Here is a 17620-nt window from a genome sequence, read left to right as displayed (position 1 = left end):
GTTTAAACCATACAGGAAACGACTTGTGTATTCATCAACAAAGAAATGCTCATGTTGTTAGCCATCTGGATCATAGAATTTTCAAGTGGAAAAAGCTACATAATAGTTCAGAGCCAACAAAAAGTATGAAATCCATTCAGAGGCCGTCAGACAACTGGTTACAACAGACAGACACCTGAAACTTGCCGTGGCTCCAAAATAAGAGCAAATACGTGTCTTTGAGAAGCAAAGTTCTGTATTGCCTATTGGATGTGACACCCTTTTTGATGTCACATAAACCCAAGTTTCACGGATATGGACATAGTACCAGCAAACGAAGGCAATTTTCTAGAGTTGATCCAGTAATTATCAATGTATGACAGAGTTTTAGCCAAGCAAATAGCCACTCTGCAGTGAAGCAAGCTTTATGTCAGTAACTCTTAATCTAGATCAATTTCATCACTCACTCACTCAAGAAGTTTATTGTTTTATTTATTTGAATTCGAAAGGAAGTGGGAAATTATACATATATCATTGATACTGGACAATATAAAATTCAAAATGTTAATAGTAACCATCCATTCATGGAATGATATTTTTTTCAGTGAAGGAATTATGTGTAAATACTATGTATTTGTCTATTTGTTTGTGGTTTTTTTTGTTTTCTTTCTAAATGTATTCTGAATGTTCTTTCTGAATGTATAATGATTATTTATGTTTTGTGAAGTTATGGAAATTAATATTATTGAGAGATTGAAAAAAAATTTACAGCTCACAGAGATGAAAGGAAAGTGTCTCTGCTTCTCTATTTTAAGAACTTACAAACCAGTTAGAATGCCATGGACTCTGACATCAGATGAATTTGATCCCAGTCGTATGATGGGGCAAGCAACATGTCTGGGAGAGTTTACAGGAACAAGCAAAGGAAGTAAACTTGTCCGTATAAGCGCACGTAATTTGAAATTGGTAATGGCGAACTCATGTGATGACTGCATAGAAGCGAAGACACTTTTCAGAACAATCCATAAGCTTGACACATTCATTACAGCCAGCCATCCGCACCAGGTGGCAGACAACAAGGAGGATTTCCATACTGGATTTGTTGCAGAGGATTCAAGAGATGAGTCGCACACAGACCCAGAAGAAAGGTTTAGAATGGAGGTCTTCTACAAAATTGATGAGACATCAGTTCACAATTTTAGCTCCATAATTCAAGAAAAAGATGCTTGAAGCTCCATAATTCAAGATTAAATGGACTTATAACTCGAGTTGCTGTTTCTAGAAATCGGTAGTTCTAGAGAAACTATTTTGTTCGCTCTGCAGTCCAATTTTGAAATACCCCAGTATAGTATTCCTGTTTAGTTACACTACCAAAAGAATCACCTTCAGTGAATTGAAGCAGTACAAAGACACTTCACTCATCTTTGTTTTTCTTTTGAAAGAGCAAATTCTCTTTCATAACATGAGCATTTACTTGTTTTAGATTTGCCACCTCTATATAATATGATTTATCTTTTTGTTTAATTTGTTGTAGGAATTTACATTGTCTATACTTTTATAAAACTTACTTTGGAGACAAATTTGATAACTTTTATTCATAATTTGCAAGAACTAACTGTTTGAAGTTTACATGTTTGTCTACATTCCCTCCTTTCTGGGATAAACTCCTATTTTATGCTTCTAATTTGTGTCTTGATGGAACTGTAAGGCTTTTAAAAAAATGTATTATGTAATATTCTCTAATTGTTGATGCATGTTGATATTTTATGTATTAATTTCATCTAATGGCCTTATGGTAAACGCTGTGACTTTCCATATTCTTTCTCTTTTTACTCTCAACGCATACATGCTGTGATGTCATTGTCGTTTGTATGAATTTCATAACTAATGAGAGACTTTAAACAGGCATTGGTCGTTGTTTATGTTGGTTTATGTGTATTTTCAAGTTTCCGTTCAGGATATGCTGTCATGTTTTTATACGTCATGTTTTGCTGGAAATAAACATAAATATAACAGAGGATATTCTTACATATTCAACTAGTTTGATCAGGATTGTAATTACATGTAGTGGTAGCCTTTAGGCTTGTGAGCATGCAGAAAGTTGCCACTTATATCATAACTCAAAAAATAGAATTTTTCTCTCAACTTTCCTAAACAAAATGGTCTTTTTGAGATACAAGGTTTTTGACAATGTGATGAAAAGAAGATCATTTAATAACAAGTGGAATGCCTCTGGCCGTCTCACCTGCACCACGCAGTTCAATATAGCAGCAGTGCTGACTTTGAATACTACTCTAACTCGCACAAGATGTTCAGTGATACATGGTTACTCTTATGTCCACTTTTTATGAACTAGACCAATAAACTTACAGAGATATGATGGTTATTCAACAAAAAACCCCAACATGGCCAAAGTTCATTGACCTTACATGACCTGTGACCTTGATCATGTGACCTGAATCTCGCACAGGATGTTCAGTGATACTTGATTACTCTTATGTACAAGTTTCATGAATCAGATCCATAAACTTTCAAAGTTATGATGGTAATTCAACAGATACACCCAGTTCGGCCAAAGTTCAATGACCATTGACCTTGGCCATGTGACCTGAAATGCGCACAGGATGTTCAGAGATACTTGATTACTATAATATCCAAGTTTAACGAACTAGACCAATAAACTTTCAAAGTTATGATGGTAATTCAACAGATACCCCAATTCGGCCAAAGTTCATTGACCCTAAATGACCTTTGACCTTAATCATGAGACCTGAAACTTGCACAAAATGTTCAGTGATGCTTGATTACTATTATGTCCAAGTTTCATGAATCAGATCCATAAAACTTTCAAAGTTATGATGGGAATTCAACAGATATCCCCAATTCGGCCAAAGTTCATTGACCCTAAATGACCTTTGACCTTGGTCATGTGACATGAAACTCGTGCAGGATGTTCAGTGATGCTTGATTACTATTATGTCCAAGTTTCATGAATCAGATCCATAAACTTTCAAAGTTATGATGGGAATTCAACAGATATCCCCAATTCAGCCAAAGTTCATTGACCCTAAATGACCTTTGACCTTGGTCATGTGACGTGAAACTTGTGCAGGATGTTCAGTGATACTTGATTAACCTTATGTCCAAGTTTCATGAACTAGGTCCATATATTTTCTAAGTTATGATGACATTTCAAAAACTTAACCTCAGGTTAAGATTTCGATGTTGATCCCTCCAACATGGTCTAAGTTCATTGACCCTAAATGACCTTTGACCTTGGTCATGTGACATGAAACTCTTATAGGATGTTCAGTAATACTTGATTAACCTTATGGCCAAGTTTTATTAACTAGGTCCATATACTTTCTAAGTTATGACGTCATTTCAAAAACTTAACCTCAGGTTAAGATTTGATGTTGACGCCGTCGCCGCCGCCGTCGGAAAAGCGGCGCCTATAGTCTCACTCTGCTTCGCAGGTGAGACAAAAATCAACATTTCAGACTACTTACTGAGCTCTAAGAGGTGCAGTGATGGATCGTTTAATGATGATTGGTAGAGGAAGAAGATCTGTAGCTTCTATATCTTCACTCTGTGATGCAAGGACACCGTAGTCACCGATCTCCGACTGAAGAGGTTCAAAGCCAGTTCTACCCAGCAAGTCTGTGTTAGGAAGACCCTCTGAAAAGTATTGAAAAGAATGATATATTCCCCTCCATGACTGATTACTGTAATGCAGATCTATATACACTTTGAAAACAGGTTTTCAATAAGAGGGGAGGGTGAGTGCACATTAAAACTATAAAAAATAGGAAATTCTTGAAAAAAGCGCTCTGAAGTGTGAAAAGTCAGATTCTTTCCTCCAAATTCAGACAGGTTATGAAAGAGGTCTGAACACACTCCAAATTTAAAAAAACTTTCCGATAATGGATCAAATACAAAGGATGAAAATGGATTTAAAATTCATTGTGTAAGTATGGCACCATGCTACGAACAAAAATTGACAGTGCATGCAGGTACAATATTCTTCCACATTATCTTCTGTACATAGATTTGATAGTAATATTTATTTCAATTTGTGGTCTGTATGGTGCTATAACATTTGTAATTATACAGTATTCATGTAATTTACAAGTGAATACTAGAATTTCAATCAAAACTTGGGGAAAAATATATAGCCGGAGTTGTATGACAAAAACTGAATGATGATCCTAAGCACTATTTGAAGACATTGAAATTTGTGAGATATTTCTTATTTTTGAGCAAGCGCCATGAGCACCCAGCTGAGGCGGATACCGGCGCTATACAAGAACCCATCATCATCATCATCAAAAATATACATTGTTCAGGATTTTTGTAGTACAAACCTAAGGAATGGCTGTGACCATATGTATGACAATTACTTTGCAAACATCTTACAGCTTCACATATTGGCTCAAACAAGATTAGAAAATAGCAGTGTCATTTAATGCATTGTGGCCAAGTTATACTTTCTTACAAAGATATCTTAATAATTATTTTCTTTCAATGAAAATCAACTGCGATAATAAAGAAATTAAACACAATGCTAAAATTAACATTGACACTATTTCAAACTGGAGAACCCTAAAATAACTTACCAAACATATTGAAATCGAACTCGGTCACCTCTCTGCCCTCATCTGCCCAAACGGTGACAGGCAATTCAATGCCTTCAACAATCTCTGCAAAATAAAATTCGTAAGGAATATCACAGGGTCAAGTCTTTGAGGTCTGAACCCAGATTGATAAGACCACCCCCAAAAAGAAAGAAATAATAATAACAAGAGAGATCAATAACATTCATCATATCAACAATGCACCAAATGTTATTCGTTATTTTTTAATAGAAATCTGGATTCTACAATACATATGGAGCTGAAAATTAAATCTGTTTGATTTGTGTAATAGGAAAACTTGCAGATTACAGGGAGTGAGAGTGTTTCACAGAGATGTTAAAAGTGAATTCTCACCTTCCTCGATTTCAGGACGGGTTTCTTTTTGAGGATACATAAGCTTCTGGGCTGTTGAATCTGACGGGTGGCCATGCTTCAGGACACTAAACACCACCCTCCCATCCTTCTGGAGACTTAGGCGTCCTTCTCCTACACCACTTGGCCCAACTGCAGAGGGGTACATCAGGTTTCCAAGTGACGAGTCAGAAGCATGACCGTGTACATGAGACCGATGTGGGATATTTGAAAGGGGCAGTGTTGATTCTTCAGTCTCTGGTTCTGTTCTCTGAGGAGCTAAGGGACGTCTGTGAGGTACTCCCGGTAGTCCAGTGATGACCGAGGATGAGGACGAGGATGGAAATGCTTGGGGCTGCTGAGTGTCATACCCTGAATCGGATGTATGCTCACCCTCAACTGTTCCTTGACTACTTCTAGAAGATGGTACCACTGTTTCTGATTCTGCACCTGAAATGATACCCTTCATAGCTGAATCAGAGGCATGACCATGGAGGTGTGACCTCTGAGGAAGTCCTACAATCTTTTTCTTGTCCTCATCAAGCTGTTCTTTTTCACTGCCTTGGCCTAAGCTAGAGTCTGAGATGTGTCCATGGATGCTCTTGACTGGAGCACTTCCTGATGGATGCTCCCCTTCTGCACATCCTGCACCCTGTATGGAAGATTCAGATGGATGGCCATGCAAATGTGACCTCTGTGGAAGCTTCTCAGTTGTACCATACATAAGATCAGCTCCACTTTCCTGACCTTTCATGGATTCAGACACATGCCTATGAACATGTGACCGGTGTGGTACCCCAACTAATCTACCAGACTCTTCGGTTGTGCTCTCCTGAATTACCCCTAGATTTTGGATGGTAGAATCAGTTGCATGGCCATGCTGATGTGGTCTCTGTGGAAGACCTGGTATGGAGACATCTTCCTCTGTAGGACCACCAGCACTGTCCTGTCCAACTGTTAAATTGGAGTCAGAGGCATGCCCATGATCATGTCTCCGTTGCTGTCCTAGCGCAGAAATGTCCTCATCTAATGAGGTTGCAGAAGGATGACCGTGTTCGTGCATCCTATGTGGTAATCCTACAATTCTGTCATCTGCATCATCACTAACACTTTGCCTCTTGTCTGTGCCAATGATATCATCAAGAATGCTACTAGCTCCTACAGTACCTGCAGCTGTTTCTTCCTGTACAGCAGCCCCTTGACTGGGCAGTGTAGAACCGATCTCCAATAAAACATCATCCATTGTGGTATCCTTTGCTTGTTCTTCATCTAAATACTGTAAGGCATCATCTCCATCAAATTGGTCTTTAGGTAAAAATTCACTGATTGAGATTCCTTTACTTGCCTTTTGCTTTCTGGTCTCCTTGGATGCCACCCTTGCAGATCCACCATCACCCGTTCCACCCTTATCTCCCCTTATTAATGCAAGAACTGGCTCAATGTCCTCATTCTTTTCTTCGCCCACCTCTAGTTCATCCCCGTGATCCTTATCAATGTCATCAGCTTGTTGTTCGGATTCCTTTCCAAATTCCATTGAAACTTCTTGAACCTCAGTATCCTGCTGCTCCGACTCATCTGCAAAGTCAATCAACACTTCTTGCACTTCTGTAGCTCCTGCCGTTCCATCATCAGGGACTTTAATAGGAGCATTTGCTTCAGTTGCACTATCCATCTTGGCATCTCCTTCAGAGGGAGCTGTTCCTTCTGCAGTTCTTTTTTCAGCAGAGGATATCACTGTTGGCTTGATCTCGCCGTCAACTGCTGTTGCTGCTGCCTTTGGAACAGTATCTGCAAATCTCACAGCAAACTCTCTAGCTTCAGTGGATTCAGCAACCTCTGTCCCGGCCGCTGCCAAAGATGGAGGAGCTGGTGGAGTGTTGAGTGCCTGTTTCACAGCCTCTTTGTCATTCTGTAAGAACTCTATTCTTTGCTGATCTAGTTGTCTCCTTCGTATCCTCCAGAGAGCCCTCTGCTCCCTCATGGTGGCCTCCTTGGCCAGCTCTGAATAGAACTGGATTACTTCTTCCCTGCAAGAGATATGACATAACATTATGCAATTACTTGGTTTTATATTCCATTGTTGTCACCTTCAGTATACCAACAATATACATGACGCGTGTTCACAGAATAAATGAAATATAAAAATGGAAATAAACATTGGATCAATCATAAAATAGAACAAACACAGAAGGGATTTACCAAAAAATGAGGAATAAAGGGGAAATCTAATTTATGAAGGAGGAAAATAGGAAAGAACAAAAATAAATAAACATAACACAAAGAAGGAAAGAACCAAAGTAACAAAGTACCCCCCCCAAAAAAAAAATGCAACTCATACAACAAAGTAATAACACTGAGCTCTTACAAGCTTTAATTCTAGGTTTGTCCAATGTGTTATGTGATAAGCCTAATGCACTGGCCCCTGTTTCATAAAGACATAACATCATAGTAGCTTTGCCAGTACTTCAATTGAAAGACTTCGATTTGCTGCCAAGCCGTGTAACCACGGTAGTTATCATAAAAGTACCATCTACTTGAAACAAGCCCCTGAGCATGCAAATATAGGGGAAGGCGGGGTAAGTTGAGCATAGGGGCAAGTTGAGCCACCAGCCCCAGGCCAATAATGAATGAGTCAGACATTGTGGTGGTGTCATGTATTGTTGACCCATATCATAACCCCTAACCCCACCACATTGTTTTCAACTTTGAAACAAAAAGTACTTTTTTAGAGGGAAAAATATGAATTTCAGCCAAAAAAGTAAAAAAGAGTGTGAAATAGATAAGTGCTTTATAAACACACACGTTTTTAAATATAATAAAGACATGATAACAACATTATTAGTCCAGGTATGGATCTTCATTCTTGTCATAGTCTTTTATATGATGGATGCATGATAAATGTGTGGATACAAAATTATCGCAATAAGTTCGGACTGGGGTAAGTTGAGCCAAACAGCATGGGGCAAGTTGAGCCATGGTAATTCCTATGGTAATGTATCTTAAAAAACAAACAAACCATAAAAATCGATTGAAATGTTGGCTGAAAGGAGCAAATTTACATGACTGCTCTTTTCCTTTTAAAGGATGTTAGTATTTATACAGAATTAGCAAGTGAAAAGACTTTAAACAAAAAATTGACATGCTGGTTCTCCCCTCATACATTTTGTACATAGTTTTTGTGGCTCAACTTACCCCAGAAGGTGGCTCAAACTTACCCCATATATGGGGCAAGTTGAGCCATTTGACATCGTTTTTTTCAAAGGTCACGATGACTTTCAGTGTGGGGATAGAAAGTTATATATAGGTGGAAGATATTTCAGAAGAATTAAATTTCAAGGCAAGGTACTTATTTCAACAAGATTATTAATCATATCAATTCTAACATGCAAAAAGCAAAAAGTGTCACAACTTACCCCGCCTTCCCCTATATTCTGATTTTTAAAATTTTTTTATTCACTTATTTATTCATTTATCACTCTTAATATGCAACACCCCATCAGCACATGCTGGATTTTGTAGGGGTACATAAGGGGGTCCTTACCTTGCTTGTTTTTCTAGTTCACTTTCAGCTTCTTCTATGGCCATTTGTCTTCTTGCTACTTCTTCCATCCTTTCCCTATCTTCTTCTTTCTCATCTTCAAGCTCCTGGCCGCGCCTCTGCATAGTGAAACGCAATAATGAAATATATTTCATCAGAAGAGACTAATCTTGATATCCCCAAAGTCTTCTTCTTCTATCATTATCAATCTTCAGGCATCAAATATAAAATCCTTGCAATACATACATCCATCAATAAATGATATTTGTTACTTACCAACAAGTCTTTCTGCATTTGCTCTTTCAAATCATTCAGTTCCTTTCTCTTCTTGGCACCAATAGCTTGACGTCTCTCTTTCATTATTTCTGTAAATATAAATTTTGACAAAAAAATAACTCATTACAGCTTTAAATTGACATGCCCAGGTATTCTTTCATTATTTCTCAAAAACTATATTTTTACAAAAACTATTTCATTATTTGCTTTAAATGAGATATTATGTGAGACATATCATGGTATTCTTTCAACAAAACAAGGGGGCGGGGGGGGGGGGGGCGGACTGCCTCCCTGACGAGTCACAACCCATGCAAGGGACCTATCCCTGTCCCCCCTCCCCCCCCCCCGATGAGAAGTTGAAGACCTTTTTTTTTTCAGCTGTGAAATGTCCTTTATATCCTGTTGAGTTGTTGAACTTTTTTTTTGCTTGTCAATTTTTTTTCTTGCACGAAATCCTGTATTTGTGGTTGAAGACCTTTTTTTTTGTCAAATTTTTTTTGCAGACAATTTTGCTCCCCCCCCCTGTGGAAAATACGCTACTGGTGGCCATCATTATTTATTTTCATTCCATTTAAAAATAAATGTAGCTGATGGTTTTAAAGGTATTATTTAACTTTGTGAGCAGCCGATTTAAAAAATTCTCAAACCAAGATGACACATGTGTACAAGTGCATGTATTAGAACTAATAAACCCTGAAAACAACCATTATTGAGAATAAAAAGCTAGAACTACAAGGCAAACCCCGATTTTGTAAATAGGCGTCTTATAGACACCTAAATAGTACACATAAGTGTATGGGATGAAATTAAGATGGTGTTTCCGGTCACTTTATATTTCAATTTTTGAAGCACTTAATAATCATTTTCGAACGCAATTTTTTCTGGGCTTCATTTTTGGAACATATCACAGACACAGGTGACAAGTGTGACCTTCTAGCTCAGATTTTTTAAAAGTCAAACCAATGTTAACCAATCACTTTAATTTTATGACATTTTTCTCACTGGTTGCCTTTAAAGTTCATGGTGTCCCTCAAAACTTATAACTCTATATATGCTGTAATGGTCTTCCTAATTGAATTCAGGGATCCAGAAAATTGACTAATTATCTATATCAAAGAATGCATCATCGACTGAGAAATAAAACAGCCTTACTTTAATATGAAGTTCAAAGTAATAGCGATGTTCTAAAGTGTTTTAAGAAAGCCCGATTATCCACTTCCTACGGAGCAAGCAATCATATTATCATACCAGACATCAGGGGAGCATTTTATAAAAGGACTTGTCAGACATTTTATCTGACAAATCCCGTATTATTTGACAGTTACCACAGTAACAGTGCTTCTCAGCTAATCAAAATCAAGGGAAGTTGTCACATCTGAAAATTTGTTGGCCAAAAATGCTGATGCACAATGTGCCTCATTGTAGTGGTTATAATTTGCGTACTTAATATTTATAATGTTCAATACAACGAATGATTTTTTTTTATTTTCAACAATTTATTTCCTTATATTATAATAAGAAGTACTAGTAATTGTATTCAATTTATATCATTTCATGTTTGTACTTAAGTATCATTCTGTTGTTGTAAAATTGTACACATGTTTTTATTCAGCCTTTGGCTGTGAGGCATGTTTAATAAACCATTATTGAATTGAATTGCAACGCTCCTCTGATTCAGACTTGGCAGCATACATAACATATCTACCTACCATTGTGCTTTTGTTGTTCTTCTGCTGCTGTACGTCTGGCTACTGCGAGTAGCTCAATCCTGGCTTCTTCTTCTCGTCTCTCCTATTCACGAACAGTATGAAATTTCATTATAAACTTGCACTTATTTCTAACCAATATGCTTCATTTCAGTTTCACTTTTTTTCATTTCGAATTAGGTAAGTAACTATGCATTACCCATATTTTTTTTTCATTGAAAAGAATAGTTCACTATTATGTACCTCTTTGCAGTCCTTTATTTGTATGAATGTGTATATAATTGCATGCACTTTCATTTATCTTGTTGTGATCTTATAAACCTTTTCATGACCCCCCCCCTTCTATGGATCAATCATAGAAACTATTTGTTGGAAATAAAATTGTTAAGATATAGAACATATTTAGTCAAACGTCAAAAAATGCATTTGTTTGATTTTACTACTTCTATAAAAACAAAAATAACATCAGGTTCCCTACTTCCCTCGTAAGGAAACCTTGGGCCCGTTGCATAAAAATTATTACCTGAGAAAACTCAGGTTGTTTTTACCAGAGTTTTTGCCCTGTGTTAAAGTCAATGGCAGAAATCAGACTAACCTTAGTTTTCAGTTGTTACCAGAGTTTTCTCAGGTAAAATGTTTTATGCAACTGGCCCCTTGTAAGAACCCCTCCCCTCCCCAAACCTATCTATATTTAGAGAAACTATTTTCATTCCAATGACCTTTTCTCTCCTTGATACAGTAAGCTGACCGGCCAAAACCTCCATGTGCTTGACGTAGGTCTTGGTCCTACTTGTCACCTGGTCCAGTTCCTCTGTAGAGAAGGTCAGACCTACACAGGGCGGGTCCACGGTGGGGCTGCAGATGAAGTGCTGGTAGTGATAAAGTAGAGAAAGTCAGAAAACAGCTATACAATGTAACAAAAAGATAAACATGTATGCTTTTGAAAGGGGAGGGAAACAAATTAGCTTGTACAAAAACAGAAAAATTGAAGAATATGATCACTGAAAGTTTGAGAACAATCGGACAAAATATAAGAAAGTTACGAGCATTTGAATTTCAAAATTGCTAATGCTTTGGAGATCCTCCTATTGGAAATGCAACTAACGGTTTTGATGTCACACATCAACAACTCCCCTTCTACACTTTACCCCCAAAAATCCATTTTCACTTTTCTTCTGAGAGCACAATCTCTGTTTCCATTTATTTTAAGAAACGTCTTTGATACCTACTCCCATGAAAAACACCTTAAGATCTATGGCAAGACTTGATTTCCATAACACAACAATTTTAGTAGAATATGTAGAAAATAAATTGGGGAGTTTTAAAAGTGTGACATCACCAACGTTGGTTGGATTGTCAGGGAAAGATGTCCACATTATTTGTGATCTATCAACATTCAAATGCTCCTCATTCTCCTCCCTCAATTTTTTCTCAAACTTTCATTGATTTGTTTGTTTGGTTTTTCCGTTTTCACACAGACTAACTTGTTCCCAAGGTCTAATTTTCCTTTAAATATATTCAATATTTGTACACAATTTGACATAGAATAAGTTACACCTACAGATAGATTCAAGCCAACGTGGCAGGGAAATGCCTGAGAAAATATAGAGGGCAGATGCTGAATAAAGAGAGAACCTCTTCAGAGAAAAAAAATTAAAGGGAGCATGGAATAATAGGAAAATTAATAAATGAAAGTTTACAAATTAATAGTTTTACACAACAAATTGAACCCTTAATGAAAAATTTAAAGTAAGCACCATCCATACAAAGGAAAAGAAACAGTTTTAACAAGGAATCATAATCACTAGATCAAAAATAAATATTGACAATTCCAGAGAAGTGCAAATACAAGAAGAATGAACATAATATAATCTTGGTTTAATCGCCATCTGATATCTATTGAGATATATCTCTAAAAATATTACTTTGGTTAAGAATTGCTCACCTCGGGTGCACAAAGTTTAAGTAGGTTGATTGTTTTGCCACAGACATACATCTCACTAGACAACTCTTGAAGGAACAACGGTACAGCACTCTTATTCTCTCCAGTAAGCAAGCCATATCCATGGGTCCAGTAATGCTTATCTGTCAATAAACACAATCATAGTGAAATCTTAAAGGCAAAGTCCATGCCCAACATTAAAGGTGATTTGAATAAAGAGAGAAAAGTTGAACCTGGAAAAGACTGAAAGTTTAATCAAAATTAAGACAGAAAGTTAGAAAATTCTTAAATTTCAAATTTCAAAATTTTTCTTTATCAAAACAAAAGTTATATGGACCACAAATGATGAAGCCAATAATGTCACACAATCAGGCCTGTGGACAATAACTATTTATTTTGTATTTAATTTTATGAAATGAGAAAAAATATAGATTATTCATCAAATGTAAGAAATAGATTGCTCCATAAACATAAAATCATCATTGTTCAATTATGAGCTTCACCATCATTAAATTCAACAAAATTAAAGAAATTTTATATTTCATGAATGAAATACAAAATGAAGAGTGTGCTGTGTCAATAACTCTTATTTGAATATAACAAATATCGTGCATACGACAGTATTTTCAAATCAAGAGAAATTTTTGATGTAATATCTTTCCTATCTCATGTCTTGCTTTGATGAAATTTTCAACATTTTCATACTTGCCAACTTGAGAAAAAAAAAAGGAGGAATCCATTTTTCATGCAGAGTAACGAGCGTGTGACATTTTGCGCGGGAAGGGTGTGGGGGTACCCCCTGCCACGGCTAGAAATTTTTTGAATTTTAGAACGTGAAATGGGGGGCTTTCCTTCACTTTTGAAGTGCCTTTTACCTGTCCACAAAGAAGAAAAAAATCTTATTTTTTTCCAGTGTAATGAAACAGGAAAGTCAACAGGATTCATTTCATGAATTGTACCAAATTTTTAAACTTTAAAAACATGTATTTCCATTACAATAATAACTGGATATTTCTCAGAATACTCCTTCTTGTATTTCTAAATAATTTTGGGTGTGCTCATTTTGATGTTTTTCACGAAAACAGACTAACAGTCTAAATGCACATTTAACTTACAAATGAACTTAGGAGTTCAATTATGCAATAGCAAATGCATAGGTACGGTACTCACTAACCCAGGGAGCTCCGACCCGCAAAGCGGGCCGAACTCCCTGGGCTAGATGCCAGTACTCACTCACTGTCAGTCACTGTGTTGTAATGCCCACTGCACTCGTGCACTGTCTGTATAAAGATCGGAATCACAGTCACATTCACAATCCAAACGATGTATTGGCGACGGTATCCAGTTTCCACACACTAAATTTGTTTTTTTGGCTTTAAAATTCCACGGAAAAACTATATCCTTTGGCCATTTTAGCATTAGTTCGACGATCATTGAGCTAGATCTTATGTTTGCACACGTACTTGCAGAGTGGTAACCCAGGGAGCTCTGGCATGCACGGGTGCTGGCCGGGCCGGAGCTCCCTGGGTTAGGAGCGAGGTATACATGCATGCATTGTATTTGCACGTGTTGTCGCTCTAGCTGTGTTTGCACGCGCTTCTGCAATGTGCGCGCCATGTGAGATAGGCAAAGTGAAAAACTACGTGCAAGAGTGTGTTCAGTTAGTGGGAAAATGCTATTTGGGATATCGCGATATCCAGGTGTCCGCAAGCTTCAGCTTGGTCTAATTTTTCGCTCCAGTCATTTTTTTCAATATTATCATTGTAAAAATTAATGAAAATCAGAATTATGGGGTTGATATTCGTAATGCGGAATTCGCAATAAAAAATCGGGATGATTCCGCCGAAATCGGGATGGTTGGCAAGTATGCATTTTTGGCATATTTGATTTTGTATCTATTTATTGAGATTATATTTGAACTTCAATAACCCAAAATAATGCTAGAATTGAATGTGATGACAGAAGATCTAACCCCCTGTACAATAAAATGAGTAAGAGGGAGAAAAATATGAGTATACAATAATTAATAAATAATTTTTTTGGAACATAACAATTATCATAACTATTGAGTATTGATGATGATTGTGGTTTGATCTGGGTTTAACCCCAGATTACTTTCAGAGATTAAATCACTCCATCACAGATAATGTAGACATACCTCTGTAGAAGAGGAAGGTGTGGTTTGCTTGGATCATGAACTCTCCGTACGCATCACGGCATATTCCATGAAATACCCAGTCTTGAATAAACCTGTGATTCACACACACAAAAAGAGAAACATTAAAATATATTACCACACAAATAATGTACCTTTATGAATGTGTTGTGGAGATGCAATATACTTAAGGATATTTACAATATGCGACAAGCGCGAGGTGCTTGGGCAGTGTTTTTGTATTATATTGTGAATACATTATTGTGAATACATGTACCAGAGATGCCTGCAACGTCACTAACATCACATACTAAACAATGTGCACTATTTGTTTTATTGAACAGGTTGGCAGAATGGATTCACAGTGGAAAGTTTGTTTGCACATCATATTTTCTAGGATTACAACAAACAAAGAGGTCACATAATCTACTTTCAATTATGACATCACAATCTGCAGGAATAACAGAGTCCTGGGCTCCGTAACACAAAGCATAACGATTGATCCTACGCTTGATTTTTACAATTGCTTGTACGTTGTAGTCAATGCAATCAATCGTGAAAATTTGTTCTACGATCCTTGCCAAGCATTGTGTTACTGGCTCCAGGGGAGTGTTTCATGAAAGGACTTGTTACACATTTTATCTGCCAAGTCCTGTTTTATCTGAAAGTTGCCATAGGAATGTGCTTCTAAGCAAATCATATCAAGGAAAGTTGTCAGATCTGACAACCTGTCAAATGAGAATATTGATGAAATGCTCTGCAGTAGTTAATGGGTTAACTCACATGAGATATGGAGCACATGCACTCCGTAGGAGAGACAGCATGAGGCGGTAGTTCTCTGTGCCTGTACAGTCCAAGGCTTCTTGATAGAGGGCTGATAAGAGCTGGATACCGATGGGAAGGGGGTCATCAGGCCCCCCTGGTTTGGTACCCTTCCTCATGTCACAACCACACAACCTAGCAAGATATCTGGTAGATGACACACAAAGAGGTTTGATATGTTTAATAATTGGTGGATTTACAAGGAATCACAATAAGGTATTGTACAATGTATGCTAGTAACTAAAATAACAAGGATTTTATATAAATCGAAAGATTAATGCTTGGTTTGCAGGTTTTTTTAATGAGAATATTGATTTAATTCAGACTGCTGCCAATTTGTTAGATCAACCCCATAGTCTTAACCATGGAAAACAAGTGACATCATTATTAAGCTCTGAGTACACAGTTATTGTGCAAACCCATAAATCAATTTTTCCAAGTGACCATTGAGAATGCTAATATCCATGTATATCTGAAGTGGTAGCTGCTACAGTGAGCCTGTTATCACAATTAATGTACGCAGATATTACAAACAGGTTGAAATGCTTTGAGCCCTGACTCACATCTTTCAGATGGTGGCATAAAGGACATATCCATAGCCATATTTTGTTATTGTATTGATAAATGTTTCTAAAAACCCAATTATACACACAGACACTTATTATAACTCCTACATAGAAATCCTTCTTACCGCAGCTGAGCCAAGAGTCCACTGAACATTGCCCTGATGACAAGCACCGTCACCTTCCTCCTGACCCCGTCCCCACCAGCATCCTGCTCCAACCGCGACTGGGTCAGCAGCACCTGGGCATTGTAGTACTGCAGGTACCTCCTGACCGCTCCCAGGAAGGCCTGGAGAACCAGACCCCCGGTGTAGGTGGAGTTGGTGATCGGCTGTTGGGAGGTGTGCCACAGGCGGGTGTAGTCCGTCCCGGCCTGCGCCAGTTCCGAGAGGAGCTGCTGGATGCTCTCAGGTGTGGTTCCTGTCAGGCAGATCTGGGAGTTTACCCTGAAGGCCATCGTCTCCTTTTGGGTAAGGATAGTGACAGATAAAAAGTAGAGGTTGTTACTATGCATCTGTGATGACTAATGAAATACAGAATCTTGGTCAGCACTTTTTAAGAATTTTAAATCCTACCCCCATTTTTTAATAATGAAAGAAGTCCAAGTATTTACACAATAGCTGTCTCAAATCAATTCTTTGACCACTGTGTGAATATGCTGATTTGTTATTAGCTAACCTCGTGTAGAAATCGTGTAGACACTGAGGTGGTCTACATGTTCTGGTAGAGATTGAGTATAAACCTTGTATCGATCATGTATTGATTGAGTAAAGTAGAGTATGATCAAGTATAGATCAATGTGGTTGTCAAGGAGAGGAACTAGAAAAATCATGAATATTCAGCTGTAGTTCGTAAATGATCAAATAGTGGTCTGGTGGGGATTGTGTCAAAAACGATCAAGCAATAAGTCGGAATAAGTCGGAACTGGTCTGGGTAAAATGGGGCTTGATCAAACTTGATTGAATACTAGTAGATCTGATCAGCAATACAAACCTAACATTTTAACCATATGGCTTTTGGAGCACCCTCCATAGGTCTTTGACCATTGTTGCTCCCCCCACATGCTAGACATTTTTTTTTTCTGTCATGTATTTTTGTATATTTTATACTATACTTCTGATGTTTTGTGATATTTTCCATAATGGTGTCTTTGTGTCTTTATGTACAAATGTGGAAATAAACTTATGAACTTAAACGGGCTAAATCTTGAAATGCACTGAATTTCAGAATGCTGTCAAACATCCCTGAGCAGGAATTGATTAAGATTCGCAGAAGCATTAAGCACTTGTGAAATGACATAGAAAAGAGCATGGAAGCATTCTTCACTGATCTAAAAACAGCATGGAACTGCCTCACAAGAAAAGAGTGAAAAATAAGGAAAAATGTAATGTGCTGAACATGACTCTCAGGTGAGCATTGGAAGGTTCAGTGTTGCCCTGACAGCATTTAAGGACAGAAGTCCTCCAAATGTGAAGCTTCTTGATTCTCAATCATGAGTTCAATGTCTCTGTGGGTCCTGTTCTAACATAGAAATCGACCTAACCAAATGCCCAAAACAGAATGGTCACTACCACAGGCAACATTATGAGCACCTCTGTCAGGAACCTGGTTGTTAAAAGATCAAAGCTAAGTTTATATAAGTTATGTGAGATGG

The 17620-nt window shown here is 37.5% G+C and overlaps 1 protein-coding gene across 6 annotated transcripts in view; it reads right to left on the bottom strand.

The window, feature by feature from the left end:
* Nucleotides 1-17620, bottom strand: part of LOC121411400 (gamma-tubulin complex component 6-like) — a 56590-nt gene that overhangs the window by 8088 nt on the left and 30882 nt on the right. For all 6 annotated transcript variants that reach the window (XM_041604106.1, XM_041604105.1, XM_041604104.1 and 3 more), the window contains exons 10-20: nt 16095-16429; nt 15365-15550; nt 14585-14676; nt 12430-12569; nt 11204-11353; nt 10488-10569; nt 8779-8867; nt 8506-8621; nt 4968-6991; nt 4596-4679; nt 3489-3657 (exon numbers count right to left, since the gene is read on the bottom strand). In XM_041604106.1, coding sequence (XP_041460040.1) covers nt 3489-3657; nt 4596-4679; nt 4968-6991; nt 8506-8621; nt 8779-8867; nt 10488-10569; nt 11204-11353; nt 12430-12569; nt 14585-14676; nt 15365-15550; nt 16095-16429 — 3467 coding nt within the window. The remainder of the gene's footprint in view (nt 1-3488; nt 3658-4595; nt 4680-4967; nt 6992-8505; nt 8622-8778; nt 8868-10487; nt 10570-11203; nt 11354-12429; nt 12570-14584; nt 14677-15364; nt 15551-16094; nt 16430-17620) is intronic.

This window comes from Lytechinus variegatus, chromosome 3 (assembly GCF_018143015.1).
Source record: "Lytechinus variegatus isolate NC3 chromosome 3, Lvar_3.0, whole genome shotgun sequence".
NCBI classification, from domain to species: Eukaryota; Metazoa; Echinodermata; class Echinoidea; order Temnopleuroida; family Toxopneustidae; genus Lytechinus; species Lytechinus variegatus.
This window is presented reverse-complemented; position numbering and strand designations above follow the sequence as displayed.